Source organism: Colletotrichum karsti, assembly GCF_011947395.1.
Source record: "Colletotrichum karsti strain CkLH20 chromosome Unknown Scaffold24, whole genome shotgun sequence".
In the NCBI taxonomy this organism is placed as follows: domain Eukaryota; kingdom Fungi; phylum Ascomycota; class Sordariomycetes; order Glomerellales; family Glomerellaceae; genus Colletotrichum; species Colletotrichum karsti.
Window position 1 is genome coordinate 398,583 of NW_024065924.1, and position 19,688 is coordinate 418,270.

Genomic DNA, 19,688 nt, shown 5'->3' on the forward strand with positions numbered 1-19,688 from the left:
CCGAAACCGCAGACCCCGGCGCCGGCCTGTCTCAAGGAGTTTTTTGACAGCTCTGATCCCAAATGGCTGGCTACCTAGCTGCAGTTGCAGTGTATGTACATCTACCGGTATGATCCACCAGATCCGTATCCGCAACAAACCAACCCCCGTCCGCGAACCTCGTTGGGGTTTCAACTTATTATTGGCTCAGAGTTGATCTGGTATTTCATTTTTTTTTTTTTTCTTTTCTTGAATTGTATGTAAACAGGCCGGACTTTTTAAGTGGTATCCAATGATATCTCGTATCTTCGATGTGCGGTTGTGACTTGTAGAGTCGCAGCTATTTCCAGATCGTCTAGATAACGTCAAATCACGATACTGAACAGCTATGTGACAGTGATAGACAAACAGGGACTTTCGGATCTCACGAAAATTTCTCGGGGAGCTCAGGAGCCGTTCTTTTTTAATGGATCGTGATTTGCTTTTGATCAAAAAAGTCTTTTCAATAAGCTTGTGTGATTTGGTCGCGGTTAGATTGATGTGTAAAATGCCTGGAACACTGCAATGCTCCTCGATGGACTTGGCGATCCATACTCTACGCTACACTCTAAAATTGAAGGCTGGATGGTTCTACGGTAGCGAGGATAGTCTATACGTTATTGAGTTCGACCCCTGAATTTTGCTGTGTGCCTCCTTTTTTCATTCTCTTTTTACGACTGGCTACCCGTCATTGACCGAATTTGACTTCCTCACGGAGTGGACTACCTTGACGCCTGGTTACAATGACTGCTACGTGAGCTGATACAGTAACGCCTCTTTTTTAGATCGAGGAGTATGAAGAGTGTGATGGAGTCACTCTGACACGCCCGGGGTCCGGTCAACGGCAGCGTCCCACGGGAGGTTGGAAATAAGCAATGGCGGCGCCGCCGTTGCGCAGTCAAGCGTGTCTTTGAACTCTCGGCCTGCGTCACGACCCGTGGACTCCGAAGTTTGAACCTGTCTCGAAGGCGGCGTGAGTACACGCCCACATCACGAAGTGCAACAGAGGGAGAAGATACTGATGATCCAAGCAGATTATTTTCATTCTGTGATATACCCTACAAATTTTACAGCCAACACCCTAATCAATCAACTTCACACAGCCGCAGTCAAATCGGCTCGCCCGGACACACTACCACAGCTCGCAGGTCGGCTTCTTGCTCTTGCACTGGAAGCTGTCCCTGAACTCCCGACTGTTCGCCATAGTGCCAAGAATGCGGGCCCACTTGGGCGCATGGGGGTCGGTGTAAATGCGGTTGATGGCGGTGTCCTTGCGGGACTTGCCACACCACCAGTTGGAGTAGGTGACGAAGAAGAGCTGCTCCTGGGTGAAGTGCTCCAGGCCGGGCAGGTTCTTGTTGGGCTTCTCGTGGGCGCGGCGCTTCCAGGCCTGGAAAGAGGCGGAGAGGCCGCCGGCGTCGGCGATGTTCTCGCCAAGGGTCAGACGTCCGTTGACGTGGAGGGGCTCGTCGTCGGGTCCCGGGACGGTGAAGTTGGAGTACTGCTCAACGAAGCACTCGGCGCGCTCCTGGAAGGCCTTAACGGTGTCGTCGGTCCACCAGTCCGTGTAGTTGCCATTTTGGTCGTAGTGGCGACCGGTGGAGTCGAAGGCGTGAGAGAGTTCGTGGCCAGCGACGGAGCCGAAGGCGCCGTAGGACATGTACGCGGGTACCTCGACGTCGAAGACGGGGAACTGCATGATTCCGGCGGGGAACACAATTTCGTTGCCTGGAGGGTTGTAGTAGGCGTTCACGGTAGGTACTGTCATCCCCCATTGCTCCCTGTCGACGGGCTTGCCGAGAGCAGACCACTCGTAGCTAACAGCAAACTTGTTGACCTCGAGGGCGTTCTGGAAGAAGCTATCAGGGTTGAGGTTGACTGAGTCGTAGTACTTGTTCAGGCTGGGCGGATCCATGATGTTGGGGCTCTTGGTCGGGTAGCCAATCTTCTGGATGATGTTGTGGACCTTGTCGATAGCCTTCTTAGTGGTCTGCTTGTCCATCCACTTCGTAGCCTTGAGCTTCCTGGTGAACTCGTTCTTGATGTCGGTGATGATGGTGTCACCGAACTTCTTCGCCTTCTCAGAGAACGCCTTTTCAACGAAGAAGCGGCTGAGAATCCAGCCGACACCGTTGTCGACCTCTCCAACACAGGTGCGCCATCTCTCGGGGACAGACTCGGGGTCCTGCGTATCTGTTAGCATGGAACTTTGTGGAGAAAGATGACATCTCCTACCTTTCCAGCAAGCTCATTGACGAAACGCTTGTACGGCTTGACGGCATCGGCGTCGATGTATTCGTGGAGTTCCTGAACGGCCTTCCAGACGAAGAAGTTCTGGATGACCTCCTTGTCGGTCTCCGCCAGAATCGTGTTCAACTCAGTGAGGTACTTGGGCGCCATCACAATGACACGCTCAACCACAAAGTTCTCCGGTGCCAAGTCATGGATCAAAGCTGTGAGCTCAATCTCAGGGGTGAGAGCGGAAGCCTCATCAATGAGCATGGGGTTGTAATAGAACTGTACCTAGATTAGCACAGACGACCACCGCCGATGAGAATCACTTACAGTAACGTCCTCGCGCTCCTCAGTGCTTGGGGATGCAGCAGCCAGCATTCTCTCGAGATCAATAACCTTGGCAAAGTTGTCCTTGTTGTTATCAGGGAACAGATTTCCGAGAACCTCGACGGCGACACTGCGGTACTTCTCGACAAGCTTCTCATCCTCATAGCGCTCCTTGGAAGGCAGACCCAAGTCGTAGGGCGCGCCGACGGAGACCACAACAGAATCGGGGTCGCGGTCGTCGGCACCGGTACCAGCAGCAACGAATGCATTAACGCCGTACTTGGCGAGAAGGAGAATGGTGTCCTTCGTCGGCTTAGGCTCATCAACCTTGGCAGCGCCCTCGAGCGGGTATGCCTGCTTGATCTGATCCAGAATCTGAGTGAGAGGCTCAAGTCCGACCTCCTTAATCTTGTCCTCGTTGATACAGGCGTCGTAGACGGCCTTCATCTTGTCAAAGTTCTCCTCATCGGCGTCCTTGTCGCCGGAAAACAGCTTCAACGGGGAGAAAGCCGAGTGCTGACGATTGGTCAGGGTAGCTCCGCCCGAACGAGCCGGTTTACTCACCTTGGAGTCCTTGGGGTAAGGAGCCTCCAGGATGTGGCGAAGAAGGAGCTCCGAGTTCTCCGACATGATGGTGCCGGTGAAGGCATCACCTTGGTCGGAGCGGAGATCGTGGCGGTCACGCCACCCGCCGCACACGAGCTCCTCGAAGTCGTTGCATGGGTCGAGCTCTTTGTAGTTGGGGGAGAGATTGTACAAGATCTCCGAGGCTGCGTGGACACAGGCTGGAGTCGTGCACATCTTCTCCGCCCTGTCGGCGGCAAAGTGCTGTTGCGCTACAGAGGCATCGTTAGGATGGCGCGTCGAACTCCAAAACCAGAAGAAAATACCTTGCGGGATGCCGAAATACAGCATGCCGACAACAGCAGCGAGCGTGAAGACCTTGGCTACACGCTTACCGGCCGAGCAGCGGCCGGCATACGGGCAGCGCGGCTTCGGCTCGCCGGATTCGTCACCAGAGACGATGAGAGGCTCCTTCTCCTCCATGATGGGCTAAGGTAATCGGACTGATTGCAGATAAGCTAGATCGATTGAGATGATGGACGCACCCAGCCAGCTGAGCGTCTACACTTATCTTAGATATGATGTAGACGAGAGATTGGTCGGATGTACTGCTGCGTGCGGGTGGATAAAGGAAGGAAACGGAAAGGGAGGGAGGAGACCAACAAAAGCGAGATGATGGAGCTCACCAGGCAAGGTTAGAGCTTTGGGGAAGCTAGAGCTCTCAGGTCGGCTAGGGAAGCTTGGGCCCACCGATGACGCTTGGATGCGGAGAGACAGCTGCCTGGGGTCTTGGCGGGGAAACCTAGCTGACGATACCTGACGTCTCACCAAAAATAGGTGTGTCGTTTTGTACCCCTGCTATCCATGCCCTCTCGGACACCATCCGCGTGTCCTCGGAGGATATTCCGCCCACTTGCCGCCGTTTCGCCCAACTTTAAAACGTTTGTTTGATTTTCTTTACTGTCTATCAAACATACGCGAGAATGCCTTCGTCCACGGTTGATTCTTTGTAGAGACAGAATGAATTATTCTTCAGTTTTTAATCTCACAAATATCATTCTTAATACTCAGTAGGACTCATCCGTTGATACCTCTGCCAACGTTGCGCCACTCCTGCCATCATCACGGTTGTCTTGGACAAGTCCGTTCCTGCAGTAGCTTTGGCATGTGGGTGTTTTGGTGAGTGTCCGATCCTCTTCCGTGAAAAGTCTTGGCAATACAGGTATTCGGCATTGGTCACGGGAGAATCGCAACTGCATTAATCTGCATTAATCTCAGCCGTAGATCAAGATGAAGCCGTAGTGGGCTATGAGTAAGTGATACTCGGAGAACAAAGCACGACCCGCTTCAAGTTTCGTGTTCTGGGGGAGTGGGCTGTTTGACTGATCAAATACTCTTAGACCGTTCATCATCAGTCAGCCTTTCTCATCTTCTGTAATCATCTTCAGCTTCAGCGATTGTCAGACCTTTTTCAGTTTCTTTCCATGGTTGACTAATTCATGAACGGCGGGTTGAAATATGTGATGAAGAGTAGCCGCATTGAGTCGTGTCAGGTCTCGTCTATTGTTGCCCCTATCTCCTGTCGTTGCCCCTGCCGTCCGATGTTTCTTCTCCTGTCATTGCCCGTCATCGCCTGCCATCTGTCGTCGGTCTTGGAGTATTCGGCTCCGATAACGGCAAAGTAGCGTAAACTTCGGCTTCCTTCTATTTCAGCCGATTCACTTCACGTTATCCCAATATCGCAAAGATACCACCTGCGCGTGACGACGTACGCCAAGCTTTACCCCACGCTCGAGATCATCACGACAGAACTACCCCTCACTCAATACTCATCCTTCCGAGTAATAAGCTGCAGCAAAAACACCAAAAACTGGGCTCATTCTCCGCTCTGTCGGGTTGCATTACATGAGCGCTACGCAGGATAGGAAGCTCACAGCGCATCACGCAAGCATGATAAGGCGGAAAAGCTGTTATGCCTTCCTCCTCGGCCGTCTCGGACGTCCTTCTTTAACGATGCTTCCTTCCACTGTCGTCGGCTACCTTCTGCCTTGGCTTTGATTGCCTGGTGAGGGGTTCATGATGGCATCCCGCATGTGGAATGCCGACATATAAAAACGCCGGGAGGGTGTTATGGTTCTTGTCGTCCCGATCACTCGGGACCGCTGGTCATTCCACCATCTGCATTCAGCTCATCCATCATGAGGCGGACTCTGTTAGCAATCGGAATCGTGGCAACCGGCGTCTACGCCTGCCAACGTGACTGGGCGGCCCTCCACAAGCGCATCCACGATCACAGACACCACGACCACGGCCACAAGAAGCGTGATCTGGCGGTCGAGTATCCTCCTTCTCTCACCGAGCACGAGAGCATTCTGGTGAACTCGTTCGACAGCAAAGACTTGGACTCCTGGTCTTACTACTACACCCATGGAGACCATCTCGGCGGACACAACCGCACCATGGCCGAGTGGACGCAGGAGCAGTGGACCAACGCCGGCTGGGATGCGCATATCGAGGAGTACTGGATCTGGTACACCGCGCCTATTGAGACCAGCTTGAAGTTGAACAGGCCTGATGGTAGTGTGCATGAAGTCAGTTTGATTGAAGACATGCTGGAAGAGGACTCGACTACGAGCTACCCGAACCGCATTCCGGCTTACCATGCCATGAGCGGTTCCGGTAACATCAGTGCTGAGTACGTCTATGTTGGGCGTGGCCAGCGAGGCGACTATCAAGCGCTCGAAGATGCCGGTATTGAATTAGAAGGCAAGATCGCTCTTTCCATGTACGGAGGTATTTACAGAGGCACGAAAGTCAAAAATGCTCAGGTACGTCGATGGTTGTTGATATGAAGCATCTTGTTAACACGATGACTCCAGGACAAGGGCATGATCGGTGCAGTTCTCTTCACCGACCCCCTCGACGACGGCGAGATCACAGTCGCCAACGGCTATGCGGCCTACCCAGGTGTGTTGTTCTTCGTGTATTCGTAAAACATTTCATATCGAACGGGTGTTGACGCAAAGTCTCAGATGGCCCGGCGCGCAACCCCTCCATGATCCAGAGAGGCAGCGTCCGGTTCTCCTCACTCTACTCCGGCGACCCGTCAACCGTCGGCTACGCTTCCGAGAAGGACGGGCCTCGAAACGACGTCACCCCTTACAACCCGACAATTCCTTCGGTACCCATTAGCATGAAGGATGCCGTTCCTCTTCTTGCCGCTCTTGACGGGAGCGGCCAGTCTGCTGAACAGGTCAACCGGAGCAGCTGGGTCGGTGCCCTCCCGAACATCACCTACAGCAGTGGGCCAACTCCCGGTGCCACGCTCGATATGGCTCATTTCATGAACCAGACAGTCGCACCCACGTGGGATGTAATTGGTATTATTAATGGAACGAAGGAAGATGAGGTTCTTGTCATTGGTAACCATCGTGACGCTTGGGTTATCGGGGGCGCGGCGGATCCCAACTCCGGTTCCGCCGTCCTCATCGAACTTGCGAAAGCCTTTGGCAAGCTTGTCGAAAATGGATGGAAGCCTCGAAGAACGATGTAAGTGTTCTCAAATGTGTTCATGTACTGGTTTCGGATTACTAAATCATGTCGTTTCGCAGCATTCTCGGCTCCTGGGATGCGGAGGAGTTCGGTCTTCAAGGCTCGACCGAGTGGGTTGAGACTCATTTGCCCTGGCTCGTAACAAATGCCGTCGCCTACCTCAATCTCGATGTAGCTGTGTCCGGTCCTCGAACTGCTCTGTCTGGGTCCGGAGAGATCCAGACTCTTGCTATTGAGATGATGAAGAAGGTTCTCTTTCCCGAGGACTGGGATGTCGGCCCAACTCTGTACGACATGTGGTTCAACACCACCGAGGGGGAAATTCCCCCCTTGGGAAGCGGAAGTGACTACGCCGCCTTCTATCATAACGGAATCAGCGCCATTGATATTGGGTCTGATGGTGGAAAGACTGATCCGGTGTACCATTATCACGGGTAAGTATCGACACCATACGAACGTGCACTTCAAACATCAAGCTTACACCGTGTTAGGCACTACGACTCGTACGCCTGGATGTCCAAATTCGGCGACCCGGGCTTCAAAATCCACCGCGTGATGGGCCAATGGCTCACCCTGATCGCGTACCACATCGCCGACGACGTCATCATCCCCTGGGACCTCCCCAACGCGGGCCGCGTCCTGCGGACCTACTACGAAGACCTCAACGAGACCATCGCCGAGTCGTACCCCGACCTCGACCTCGACCTGTCGCCCATCGACGACGCCATCGCCGGGTTCGAGGCCGCGGCTGAGCGCATCGCGACGGTCGCCAAGCAGGCGCTCGCGTTCAACGACACCGTCCTCGTCGACGTTGTGAATAGCAAGTACCGCGACTTCTCACGGGGGTTTGCTAGTGCGGGAGGACTTCCCGGACGGCCGACGTTCCATAATGTGGTCAGCGCGCCGGGGCTTGATAACGGGTACGGCGCCGATGTGTTTCCGGCCGTTCAGGATAGTTTGAGTGCGGATAACGAGGAGCAGGCGAGGGAATGGGTGGAGAAGAGTGCTTCGGCGGTGTCTCGTGCCGCTGAGATTTTGCACATTTAATATTCAGACAACGGTAATGAAGGCGAAGATGAAGAAAAGGCCGATGAAGATAGCGATACGACATGGATGAAGTTTAACTTGCCCCGGGGTGAGTATGATTTATCAAGCGCCTTAACCAGGCTTAAAGGCTGATGCTATTATGATTACAAACATGATAGTGAGAACAACGACTCGTACAAACCCAACGCTACTCTAATCAATCTTTCTTTCTTTGTAATTGATGAGGGGGTATTCGTGTTAATTGCTTTTTTCGCGCCGCCCGCCGTGAACCTTTGACTCCCTCTACCAATCGCTGAATTTACTTCCCCTGTGCGAGCCCCCGAGAACAGAACGATCACCGGCATCACTCGGCGAGATATCCATCATGCTGTCGCTCGTGAGGAGGCGCCTGAGGGGCACGCGGTCGGGCGTCAGGGTGGCGACAGAGTCCTTCTTCGTGGAAGCGACGGTGGAGCTCTCGGGTATGTCGTCGGTGGCGATCATGGCGATGTCCTGGGAGACGATCTTGACGTTGCCGGACGCGCGGGTGGACTGGCGCGTCGAGCTGATGTTGGTGACGTAGAGCAGCTCGGGGAAGAGGCGCCGCGCGAGGGTGCGGGCGGCCGGCATGCAGGCGACGATCATGCCTACGCAGAGCTCGATGTGAGACCAGAGGGCGAGACCGTAGAAGTCATCTGAGAGTGGTGGTTAGTTACACAGAGAAAGTCGTGGTGGGGTTGAGGATCGGGACCTACATGTTGGGTTCCACGAGTGGCTGAAGACAGAGACACTGCGCAGTCGGACGGCGCTGACGATCGTGATGCTGCGTCACGGGTCAGTCGAGGCTTCGGGTTTGCGCCGGTGGGGAAGTACTTACAAGATGCCGACACCGAACATCGACATGATGCCCGCCTTCTGTCTCTTCTGCAGATTGAGCTTGTAGATTTGGGTCGCGGGGAGGACCAGCATCCAGACGTCCATCGCGATGTTCAGGGCTGCGTGCGAGAGCGCCATTGCGGACAGATCGATGCAATAGCCGGGATGCCTGCCGTCCCATCCGTACCAGAAATAACTGAGAGGCTTACACTGGTTCAGGTTGACGATGACAAACGCGAGGCAGACGGCGACGTTGAAGATTTGGGTGGCCCATAGGATCTGGCGGAAGACTTCCGTAATCGAGCCAAAAATGCGCAGGTAGAGGAATAGGACCGACGCTTTGATGACGGCTAGTGTTACCGAGTAGACGATCTCAAATGCAAAGAAGCCCTGGAGTCGGTGTTAGACGCAGAACGGAACAAAATGGAATGAGGGATGTATTACCCTGATGAAAGCTGTGATCTGCTCAACGCTGAGTGTCCAGATATCTCGACCGATGCCCTCTTTTTTGGCTGGGCGAAAGAATGTTAGACTCCGTACCAGACACAAGGAGGGAGCGGCCGACTCACCGAGGAAAGTTGCGACTAAGAAGGCGATCATCATAATCTGTCGAGGACATCGTGAGCCGAATCGTCAGCCTGGGGAGGGGAGTTCACCACCTACGTATCCGAATGATATTGTCCAGTCATCGTAGCCCCACGTGGCCAGGCCCATCCATTTGGTTGCTAATCTCATGCCATAGAATAGCGTAAGGACTCCGAACAGAAATGCTGGAACCCATTGGATCGTGTTGCCCTCATCGTGGTACTCGAAGCCGCAATCCGACCATGTCTGGTTCTTCGTAACTGTTCATCGTCAGTGCCTCCCTCTTTCGATATCGTTTACGGTCTGGTGGCATACTGAGGGCTTGCTGGACGCTACATTGCACTCGAACGCAATGGATGACAGCCATGTTATAATTCATGTCCGCGCACAGACATGTCGAATTCGTAAAGGCGCATGGCGTGTAATCGAGCGGTTCGAATAGGCACGGCAACTATTCAGCAGTCAATACCATACAACCATCCGTATACCTCCGGCGATGAAGCGATACAACTTACAGCACAGTCAGGGACATTATCGTAAAGACCGCTCACCAGCGGGAGGCTGGCGACGAAAGAAAGGGCCCAGAAGGAGACCTTCATCGCGAAGATGTTGTAGGCTGTCAAATCGTACGGTTGATCAGAGCATGACGGAAGGGAAGGGCTCGGTGGCTCGAGGGTGCTCTGGCAAAGCGCCAAATTCGACAATCAGATCGCGGGGGAGGAAGAGAAAACTCAAAGGTACATTTCAGACCAGGGCGGGACGAGAAGGGCACCCGGTCACATATGATGGGGACCTCAGATATGAGGGGCACCACAGGCTAGGTCCGGATCAGCCGCCCGCGTACGGGGCGACGTCTTGTAAGTTGTAAGCCACGGAAGCGATGGCGAAGTGGCTGGCCGGGTGCGGACGCACCTGGCCCAGACCGCCGGCCATGGGGCTGTTCGATGACCAGGTCGAGGTCGCGGTTTCTGACAGCTCTCCCCAAGTCGGGTTCGACAGCTGGGGCTGTTCGTATCACCGTAACTGCAATGATCTGCTCTTCGCAGCGGCGGAAAACCCACGTTTCTTGCGACAGAATCAGCACAACCAGGTAGAACTAGACCCTTGAAGACCCCTAAGCGAGAGAGCCAGGTCTCAGCCGGCAGCGGTCACGATACCCGTATGTTGGGAAGAGGGTGTGTTCGGCGAACGTCCCCAGCGGCGAGTCTCTCGCCCCGGCTCGCCGAAGCACGTTTCCGCTCGTCTATGACCGGGACATTCGCCCTCATTGGTTGAAAGAAACTCCAAGGTTATCCTTCATCAGCCTGAATCTTGGCTTCGAAAGACCCTCCATAGTATTTGTCGGCAGTCAGGAAAAAGGCGGCAGGTTCTCCAGGGTTGCGGACTCAGAAGGGATCTTCTCCGCAGAACCGGATGTATTGCTTTAACTAAATGCGTCACCAAGACGCAGTTATGTCTCTGCCTGTCAAGCGTCTTTGGGTTGGTCAAGTGGCGCCGAGAGCACAGCCAGGGCTTAGTTCACGAGCTAGTTTCGATGGTGGCTTTTGTGGCTTGCATATTTGATCGACGACCGGGCATTGGGCCTTGAATGTTCCTGAAAGGAATGCGTTGGGCTCGGCAGCATCTGTGGTATTAAGACATGGCTTCACCTGTCACCAGGATATTGGCCCTCGAAATGCTCAGATCATCCCTTCCTGCGTCGTAAAACTCGCGAGGTTGACAAGATGCCTTGGCAAACAGACGGCGCCGGCAGAAATGTCATTGAAGGTGCCATCCTGTTGGTAACGAAATCGCCGGATGATCGAACGTCCAGTCCAGATGGGCTCTATCGAAGCTAAGGATGTACCGTCACTGATGGTTCGAGGTAATCGGATCATGTAGTGCAGTCCGTCTTTTTTATCAGATTCCGTGCCCTTTCTCAGTCCGCAAATGAACACATGATATCTCGACCGAATCTATTTACCAAACCACATCTTCTCGGACCCTGGCAATAATAGAGAAAACCAGTTCGAGTACCGAGGCAACGAAATGCATTCAACTTGTCGCTGCTATCAGGCAGGCATCATCATCTTGCCAAGTGATTTCGGCTGTCAAGGATGATGCCATTCCGCCGGAAATGGAAGCATTCTCGTCAGAGGCATGTAAATCATCATTCGGCAAACCCTGACAGTCCCTGGCAGTGTCTTGAACTGTGCGATGAACCAACCGATTGAACACGGCTTGTTCCAGCCACAGCCTTGAATGAAAACGTGAGATGCTGCTTCTTGGCGGTCTCCGCGGGGTGCGGTGAAAAATGCATTAGTAAACATGATCGTCCATTCCTCGCGGTGGCCAAAGGAGAAAAGAAAGTTCTTTCTCTGTGGCATTATCAACTGAAGAAATCTGCCATGCCCCACGCACAATTTTGGATTACCGAAAATCCGGCCTCAACCGTTGAAACCTTTTACCGCGCTGATGACTGTGGGCAATGCAAGGTGGCTAGACTCTGGCAATCTTGAGGATTTGAAGTTCGGTATCTCATTGATGGCAGATGGTTAAAGCACAAGGGTGAGTTGGCAGAGAAGACACCACGAAAAAGCTAACCTTGGGACTTTGAGAGTCGCGAAATTCGATACGAAGCATGAAGGTAAATTCTGCCAACTCTGGAGTCACTTGAAAAAAACATTTGGGGAAAGCTTGCGGTATGTAAAAGAATCTCGAAAACAACTCCGTTCCTATTCTTTCATGATCTTCTCATACTGGGGACATTGACATATTGCAACTCTCTTATTTTGCCTCTGAATTTGTTCGTCTATATTGCGCGTCTATTCAAGGACCGATATCCCCCAGACCACGTAAATAGAGCTCCATGGCGATGTTCCTGCCACGGAAATCGAGTTATGAATGTGGTCGCATATTGGCGATTCGGATCACGATCTCCGAAACCTGATGTACCTACAGAGACAGTACAAATACCGAGTCAGTCTTTGGACTGATTTTGGCGATTAGGAACAGCCGTGGCGATGACTTCCAGATCCGGATGTGGTGGTCAGCTCTTCCTTTGACAGCTCCCAGGGGCTATTCCATCATTGACATAGTTGAAGTCCGCAAATAATAAAGCACAGGGCCATAAGAAAAAGAGTAGACCAGACCAGACGGCAGATCTGACGGTTTTACGCCACTTTCGCGGCGCGATTTCAAAGATCCAGACTTCTATGCTGCTCAGGCGGAGAGTATGTGAAGATATTTCCGGCCCAAGACTCTTCAAATCACTCTTTGCTTTCTGCAGTCCAACTAAAACGTGCTTTCCATTCGTCGGCGATTAGGAAAACGTGATTCAGCGGTCAAAACCATGTGCATGAGCCGCTTATTTTAGGAATAGACTCCTATTAGAGATGCCTCCATTTTAGCCCAGGGCCATGCCGGTAATATTCATTTAGTTGCAGTACAGCATCATTGTCCTAGAGCTAAAATGTCTTCATCACAGATATGATGCTCTACTCCACCTAGGTGACCGAGATGACAACCTTCTGACCCACGACGGTGGAGATACTACCATCTGCAGTGCTGTAACCACCTCCATCGACCTGGAAGGAAAGTCCGTTGCCGACTCTGATCTTCAGCTTGTTGCCCAGGAGGGAAGTAATTTCTGCTCCAGTGACAGCGCCATCCGACCAAGTCATGTCGACCTTGAAACCACCTCGAGCAATCCAGCCCTTCAAACTTCCGCTCGATAAACCCTGGCCGTTCGGAGGGATCGCTGGGCCGAGATGAACGACGCCGGCATGGCTTTGCAGCAGCATTTCCACGATCGCAGCCGTAAAGCCCGAGTTGCCGTCAATCTGGAAGTAGCTGCCATTCCTGCTGAGCAGGTTGTTGTGTACCCATCGAGATATGAGCTCCATGGCATACTTGAGTGCATTGGTCGCGTCAAATAAGCGCGCATGCAACAAGCTTGCCCAGGTTACGGCCCAACTGTTTCCACCTCCACCATTGTCCATGCGATGGCGAAGAAGTTTGTACGCCATGTCCGCATAGTCGGGGGTAGTAATTGGAGTAACCCAGGTGCCAGGTTGGGCACACACTAGAGGAGAAAAGTGGCGATGTCCCGGTTGATTCTCTCTGAACTCCTGGGAATATTCGAGGAGTTGTCCGAAAGAGCCCGCAACCGGAGGCTGGATTTTGTCCCGGAATGCCCTGGCCCGCTCGACGCCCGTCGTGGAGCCGAGAGCTTCGGAGATTTCGATAAAGCCAGACATCACTTCCCACATTATGGCGCGGTCATTCATGGCTCCTGCGTCGATGCCGGTGTTCTCCCCCGCCACTGACATATTCTCCGGGATGTAATAGGAGTTCTCTGGTGAGCAGCTTGGGTTGGTTATCCACCAGCCGTCTCGTTCGGTGGCCCAGCTGTAGATGAAGTCCATGGAGCCCTGTAAAATGGGTAAAACGCGCTCTTGAGCGAACTTCTCGTCACCCGTGAAGCGGAAGTGTTCGATTGCTTCGAATGCCAACCACGCGCCGCCGAGAGGGTAAGGAGCTGCGATGGTGATTGCGTGAAATGGTGTGCAGTCTCCTGTTATATCGGTGTTGTGGTGACAGCACCACCCGTCGGCCCCGTACATTCCCTTGGCTACCTCGCGACCTGTGACGGCCAAGCGGTCTAAGAAGTCGACGACAGGCTCCGCAATCTCTGGCAGATTGAGTGGCTGCGCAAGCCAGTAGTTCATCTCGAGGTTGATGTTGATGGTGAACTTGCTATCCCACGGTGGCCGGAAGTCTCTGTTCCAAATCCCTTGGAGATTTGCCGGCAGAGTGCCTGGCCGAGAGGACTGGATAAGCAGGTATTTTCCGTAGTTGAACTGAAGCGCCATCAACTCAGGATCCGTGGTGATGTTGCTGCCACGCTTCCAGTTCTCCAAGCGGGCTATGGTGTCCTTGGCGCCGATGTCCTGTGAGGTGCCTAAATCGACAGATGTACGTTCATAGTACTGTTGATAATCCTCGATGGCCTCTTTCTGCAAAAATTTGTATTCGGCCTCGGCCGCTGCGCTCAGGCGGTCGTCAACAATTGCCTCTAGATCCGCCACTGTGGCATCAGGATGTCGAAAAGCGGATTCTACGGTGTAGAGAATGACGACCTCGTTTCCTCCACGAATGTGAAGCGCCGTCCCGTTGGAATTAACGCTTCCAACACCTGATAAAAACAATTAACGAAGTTCTCGAGAGTTTAACAGTCACGATTCTTACCTCCAGAGAGTACAATCTGAGCCTTTGATGTAAAGCGATAGGTGTCGTCTTCTTCTCCGGTGCCATCTAGTCTCAAAGTTCTACTTGTGGCGTCCACAACCAGCGTGGTGACATTCATGCCCCTGGACAAGGCGATATCGAAGTCCATGGAGTTGGTTTTGTTCGACGACAGCTTGAATGCCAGCACATTCTTTGGGTAATTCCCAAATGCCTCTCTAGTGTACTCGACACCATTAAAAACGTAGCGAAGTGACGACAAACCAGTCGAGATATCCAAAGAGTGCCTGTAACCCGACGTGGAGTTGAGAGTATGATTGAAGTCGATCCGCAGCTCGCCTGCTGGCTGATATCGTCTCATGTCGTCATATTCAGGGGTAAAGTTTGCAACCCAGTTTTCATCAGCCTCTGTCAGTTTTCCATTGAGAATCTGTTGTCTGAGGGGTTCGAGGGCTTCGCGAGCGGTTGGCGGAATCTTGTCCATCGGCCCACCACTCCAGATACTCTCTTCGTTGAGTCGGATAAGCTCCTTGTCGGTGTAGCCATGTATCATGACCCCAAGACGACCATTGCCAACTGGAAGGGCCTCATAAAAGTCCCTGAGGGCTGGATGGGAATACCACAGCGTATGAGACGCTTCGGAGAGCGCAACGGCGAACTGGAGACCGCCCAACAGTAGACATGGGATAACGTACGCAGCAAACATATCAACAGATGAAAAGAAGGTACGCGATTGACTGTGTAAGACTGAATTTTAAACTGAGTCAATCAACGAAATCAGGAGTCACGGGTCTAAGCATTTTCAAATGACATGCGCCTTAATACTGATTGGAACTGAAACTTTTCAACGAATTAGCAATTGTCGTTACTCGGGGTATCATTGAGACAATTGGCGAGCAAATTCCGCCGTGTATGACGCTGAACCCCGCAAATCTGACCTTGGCGCCATCAAACCACAACCATGCTCATCTCTTTCCACTTTGGTACACGGAACTTGTGACTCCTTTCGATATGTTCTCTGCTCAAAATCCCTTTAGAAATTATATGCATCTTTGGAGAGGGACAGCCTCAACCCCTAGACATGAACAACACGCTGTGCTTGGCTGTGGTCGTGTGATCAAGATACAGCTTGAATCGCAAACCTATTTGTTTAGAGGCTTCTGTCCGTACACCATATGACTGTTGTACGTGTTAGCAGGTTCGTTCTTAGGAAGAATGCTTCGAGTCAACCTACACGTCGAAAAGCGCGTGGAAAACTCCGCTTTGCAACTCAGCTCGCACCTTCTCAAGCTCCTCGGTAATTTTCTCTTCGGTCCAGTTGAGCATCTCCGAAAACAGTTTCAGCGACAAGGCTTCGAGCCCGTCGAGGGTCAACTTCAAGTTCATCCATCCTAGCTGCTTATAGTATGGATGTTTTGGCCATATGCCCAAGGGTACCTTACTGCCCTGGGCGACGACGTTATCGAATCCGGCACTTCTGACCCAGCCTTCGAGTTTCGGTCCCACGCTAGGATCGCGTCCTGTCGATTCGCAAGCCCCGACAAATGTGTTCATCCATTTGTAGGTGGCATGTTCCGGTGTGTATGAACCATCCTCGGAGTAAAATGTCGTGTTTACGTCCTGGAACTCTGCCCAACCCCCAGGACTCAAGTGGCTACAATTTGACTTAGCAGAGCAGGTAGGGAGGTCTCCGAGATCGAGGCTTACTCGTATATGTTTTGCATCAGCCCCGGCCAATTTTGAATGGAAGCACCCATGTAACGGCACATGATGAAGTCGTATTTCTTATTGTCAACCCAAGGGCTCTCAATATCGTCGATTGTGAACTTGACGTTAGGGGGGATCCTGGCATTTTGGGTCAAAAGGATTGGTCTCATGTGACAAGAGAGATGAGAGAATTGGCATACCAGTCGGGTTGAATATTACTTAGATCAATCCCGTTAATCTACATATAGACCTCTTGTTAACATGAGTCTTCCGGTGTGTTGTTGTGGCGAGTGCGTCGATATACCTCAGCATGATCAAACTTATCGCCCATTTCAATCGCCCCTGGACATCGCCTCCTGAGTAACTGTAAGAATGACAGCCAGATGACAGCAGACACTTACATATACCAGTCCCTGTTCCAATGTCTAGAACTCTCTGTATTCGTTCCGGCTGCAATGGAGAACAGTAGAGTTTGTTTCCCATTGCTAGCACCATCATGGCATGAGCGAGGTCTAACCGCTCCATCTCGCGCTGGTTGAGATTGCTAGTGAGTACGGGTGACATACACGCAGCAAGTCTCTCATCAGATGCACACCTACTTCGTCATTTGGGAATTTGTATGCTGAATCAACCGTCAGTCTTTCGCATTCATATCCAAGGCTTTTTTACGCCCCGATGAGGGACCAGACTTACAGCCAGCGCGAAACGCATGATAACGACGGCCGTATTCCACAGGATAGTTGACAATGCTCGAAGTTAATGATTTGGAGTACTGTGACCTAAAGGTTCACTGTTAGCCGTTCTTGCTCAAATCTCGATGAAGGGTGCTGCTTACATCTGCTCATCAATCGAATCGAGATCGTTGCCGAACTAAGAGAACACAGGGGTCAGCGATATCGAACAGCTCATCAACAGAGGTATGAAAATTACATCGTTGTCAGGTTCGACCGTGACATGAGAGTTGACAGCCACCGGAGGGCGTGGTGGGCTCGACCTTGGGTCTACGTCCATCTCGGACACACCCGAGGTGAGCTGGGCATCAGAGGCGGTGATGTCTGCGTCATCGGGAGGATGATGTGACTGCGTATCCTTCATCATTGTCGGGTCTCAATCAACATAAAAGAACGTGATCCCTCTAGACAGCTGGTCGGGGAGAGAGGCTCCAGGGTCTTGAGGGCTGTCTGGTGGGTTTTGTGTGCGAGAATTGATCTTGATTGTTGCGACTTTTGGTTGATACTGCAGTCCACCCTGTCATTCCAGTGGAGTAGGCGAACCGGAGAGGTTTTGGATTGGCCAGCCATACGCACTTCTGCTTCAAGGATGCTGTTGGTTACAAAAGTACCGTTTTAGAGCTGACCGCTTCTGTCTCCCGGCCGGGTCGTTGGATGTCTGTGAGCCTTTGACAGGGTTGCTGGATATGCTCCAGGTCAGAATAGGCTTCTATCCGTTGCGCAGGGTAGGATCGCCTCTGAGCACGGCTCGGCGGGTTGGATCGGCTGGGAGATGGAAGGTCGAGACTGCGCCGCGGCAAATCCCTGTCGACACCATTCTCACTAGAATGAGCTAGGCTAGGCGAGGGACCATTAGCTTTTGAAGCAGGCACTGTTGGTTTAGTTGGGACCGTATCAACAGCGTGGCCTGTCGTGGGCGTGGTAAGTTGCTTACATGGAATTTGACTATCGCTGGGTAGTTAAATGCCAAGGGTTACTCATGGATAGCAAAAGTTCAACGCAAATTGCACGTTAGATTTGTATCTTAAACGCATTTGATCATTTCATTCCACCGGGCATTTGCGGGTGAGAAGTCATTATCCTCCACTTGGGCCTTACATGTAAACTTGGAGCATTCACGTTTCGGTTCATCCGCCGCTCTCATGTTCGGGGGCCCCTTGGTATCGCATTCACCGAGACTGCAGCATCTGCGCCCTTGCAAAAGAAGGCTTCAGTATGCCATGACGACTGGTTCACGCAAACAGAATTCTGAATCAATGTCACGAACTCGTACTCAGTAATGACAAGAGGAGGACGATTTCGACAACGATGATAAGGACAGCAGCGTCAGTACGCATAGTAACCAATGGCATCAGCAATAGCGATGATAAAGCGGCGATTACCGCAAACTGCTATTGATTGGGCCCGAGAGATCAAAAAACATCACCAAAACAAACTTAACCGGCATCGGAGCTTCTATAACGGGGAACCTAAGCGCCCCGATCCGGCGGAAGCACGGGACCGGGAGCGCGGCGCCGGGAACCTACCCCACCAACGGTGCCCCGCGGAGCCCTGCCGCACTGACGCGCATAAAGAAACGCCTGGGAATACCCCGCACTCCCGTCATTCTTCAGCGGCGACCCCCAAAGAGCTCCCGCAACACCCGTGGCTGCTTCTTACTTCAAACAATACGACATTTACTTATTCTCTCTCAACTCATCATCGTACACAGATTTTCCTCATACTACGAAACGAACACTACAATGGCGTCTCAGGGGCTTAGAATTGGCTTCGTGCCGGAGCACTTCTCCACGCCGCTTCACTTCGCCAAGGAGCACTTCGGCCTCGACGCCACCCTGGTCCCCTTCCCCTCTGGGACCGGCCACATGATCACGGCGCTCCGCGGTGGTGAGATTGACATCGGTATCGGTCTGACTGAGGGCTGGATCGCCGGTCTGGGCAAGGAGGACGCACCCGGCGACGGCGGTTACCGTCTCGTGGGAACCTACGTGGAAACGCCTCTCTGTAAGTCACTCTTTCGATGAGATGGCGTCAATCATTCTCACTGATTCTGAAAACCCCAGGCTGGGCCATCTCAACCGGCGCCAAGCGCCCCGAGATCACGTCCGTGGAATCCCTCAAGGGCGGCAAGATCGGCGTCTCGCGCATCGGCTCCGGCAGCCAGATCATGGGCTTCGTCCTCGCCGACCAGCACGGCTGGCTCTCGCCCTCCAACCCGCAGCCCTTCTCCGACACGGTGATCCTGAACAACTTTGAGAACCTGCGCAACGCCGTCAACTCGGGCGACGCCGACTTCTTCATGTGGGAGCACTTCACCTCCAAGCGGTACTACGACTCGGGCGAGATCCGCCGCGTCGGCGAGATCTACACGCCCTGGAGCAGCTGGAAGATCGTGGCCTCGACGGCGCTGGCCAAGGAGGGCGGCAAGCTGGACCCCCGGATCAAGGACTTGTTCGGGAAGCTCGACAAGGGGATCAAGCACTTCAACGAGAACCAGGACGAGGCTGTCAAGTACATCAGCACGCACCTCGACTACTCCGAGGCGGATGCGAGGGAGTGGTTGAAGACCGTCAAGTTCACGGACGGCGTCGAGGGTGTGAAGCCCGAGGTCGTCAACAACTGCGTCGACATTTTGAGGAAGGCTGGGGTTTTGGTAGAGGGCAAGGGAAGGCAGCCGGATGCGATGGTTGCGAGAGACTAAGATCATAACGTAGATAAAAGATATCACATCCGCAAGGAAACTTTGAAGAATGTTGCTGAACTGAACCCAAAAGCATTGATTTCCCATACTCCTGAAGCGTAGTCCTGACAATGATGCTAGGGTATCTACCAATCCCGCCA

General features: G+C 52.8%; 6 protein-coding genes across 6 annotated transcripts; 2 read left to right on the forward strand and 4 right to left on the reverse strand.

Annotated features, from left to right (window-relative positions):
- Nucleotides 1-1,150: 1,150 nt before the first annotated feature.
- Nucleotides 1,151-3,627, reverse strand: CkaCkLH20_07600 (peptidase family M13; the record flags this gene model as incomplete). Its single annotated transcript, XM_038890317.1, has 4 exons — nt 1,151-2,203; nt 2,254-2,535; nt 2,584-3,416; nt 3,471-3,627. The coding sequence occupies 4 exons, from the start codon at nt 3,625-3,627 to the stop codon at nt 1,151-1,153; spliced, it is 2,325 nt and encodes a 774-aa protein (XP_038744367.1).
- A 1,715-nt stretch (nt 3,628-5,342) lies between these two features.
- CkaCkLH20_07601 (uncharacterized protein) lies at nt 5,343-7,743 on the forward strand (the record flags this gene model as incomplete). The annotated part of the gene is made up of 5 exons (XM_038890318.1): nt 5,343-5,972; nt 6,024-6,111; nt 6,177-6,693; nt 6,756-7,130; nt 7,188-7,743. 5 exons carry the CDS (start codon nt 5,343-5,345, stop codon nt 7,741-7,743), a joined length of 2,166 nt encoding a protein of 721 aa, XP_038744368.1.
- Nucleotides 7,744-8,025: 282 nt separating this feature from the next.
- Nucleotides 8,026-9,782, reverse strand: CkaCkLH20_07602 (CFEM domain-containing protein; the record flags this gene model as incomplete). The annotated part of the gene is made up of 8 exons (XM_038890319.1): nt 8,026-8,417; nt 8,478-8,545; nt 8,600-8,988; nt 9,043-9,110; nt 9,168-9,204; nt 9,262-9,443; nt 9,499-9,634; nt 9,699-9,782. 8 exons carry the CDS (start codon nt 9,780-9,782, stop codon nt 8,026-8,028), a joined length of 1,356 nt encoding a protein of 451 aa, XP_038744369.1.
- A 2,886-nt stretch (nt 9,783-12,668) lies between these two features.
- CkaCkLH20_07603 (uncharacterized protein) lies at nt 12,669-15,115 on the reverse strand (the record flags this gene model as incomplete). The annotated part of the gene is made up of 2 exons (XM_038890320.1): nt 12,669-14,359; nt 14,413-15,115. The coding sequence occupies 2 exons, from the start codon at nt 15,113-15,115 to the stop codon at nt 12,669-12,671; spliced, it is 2,394 nt and encodes a 797-aa protein (XP_038744370.1).
- Nucleotides 15,116-15,551: 436 nt separating this feature from the next.
- CkaCkLH20_07604 (umta methyltransferase family protein) lies at nt 15,552-17,211 on the reverse strand (the record flags this gene model as incomplete). The annotated part of the gene is made up of 10 exons (XM_038890321.1): nt 15,552-15,588; nt 15,644-16,063; nt 16,117-16,254; nt 16,317-16,354; nt 16,421-16,458; nt 16,518-16,647; nt 16,716-16,738; nt 16,810-16,895; nt 16,952-16,986; nt 17,047-17,211. 10 exons carry the CDS (start codon nt 17,209-17,211, stop codon nt 15,552-15,554), a joined length of 1,110 nt encoding a protein of 369 aa, XP_038744371.1.
- A 1,378-nt stretch (nt 17,212-18,589) lies between these two features.
- CkaCkLH20_07605 (uncharacterized protein) lies at nt 18,590-19,548 on the forward strand (the record flags this gene model as incomplete). The annotated part of the gene is made up of 2 exons (XM_038890322.1): nt 18,590-18,851; nt 18,911-19,548. The coding sequence occupies 2 exons, from the start codon at nt 18,590-18,592 to the stop codon at nt 19,546-19,548; spliced, it is 900 nt and encodes a 299-aa protein (XP_038744372.1).
- Nucleotides 19,549-19,688: the final 140 nt, after the last annotated feature.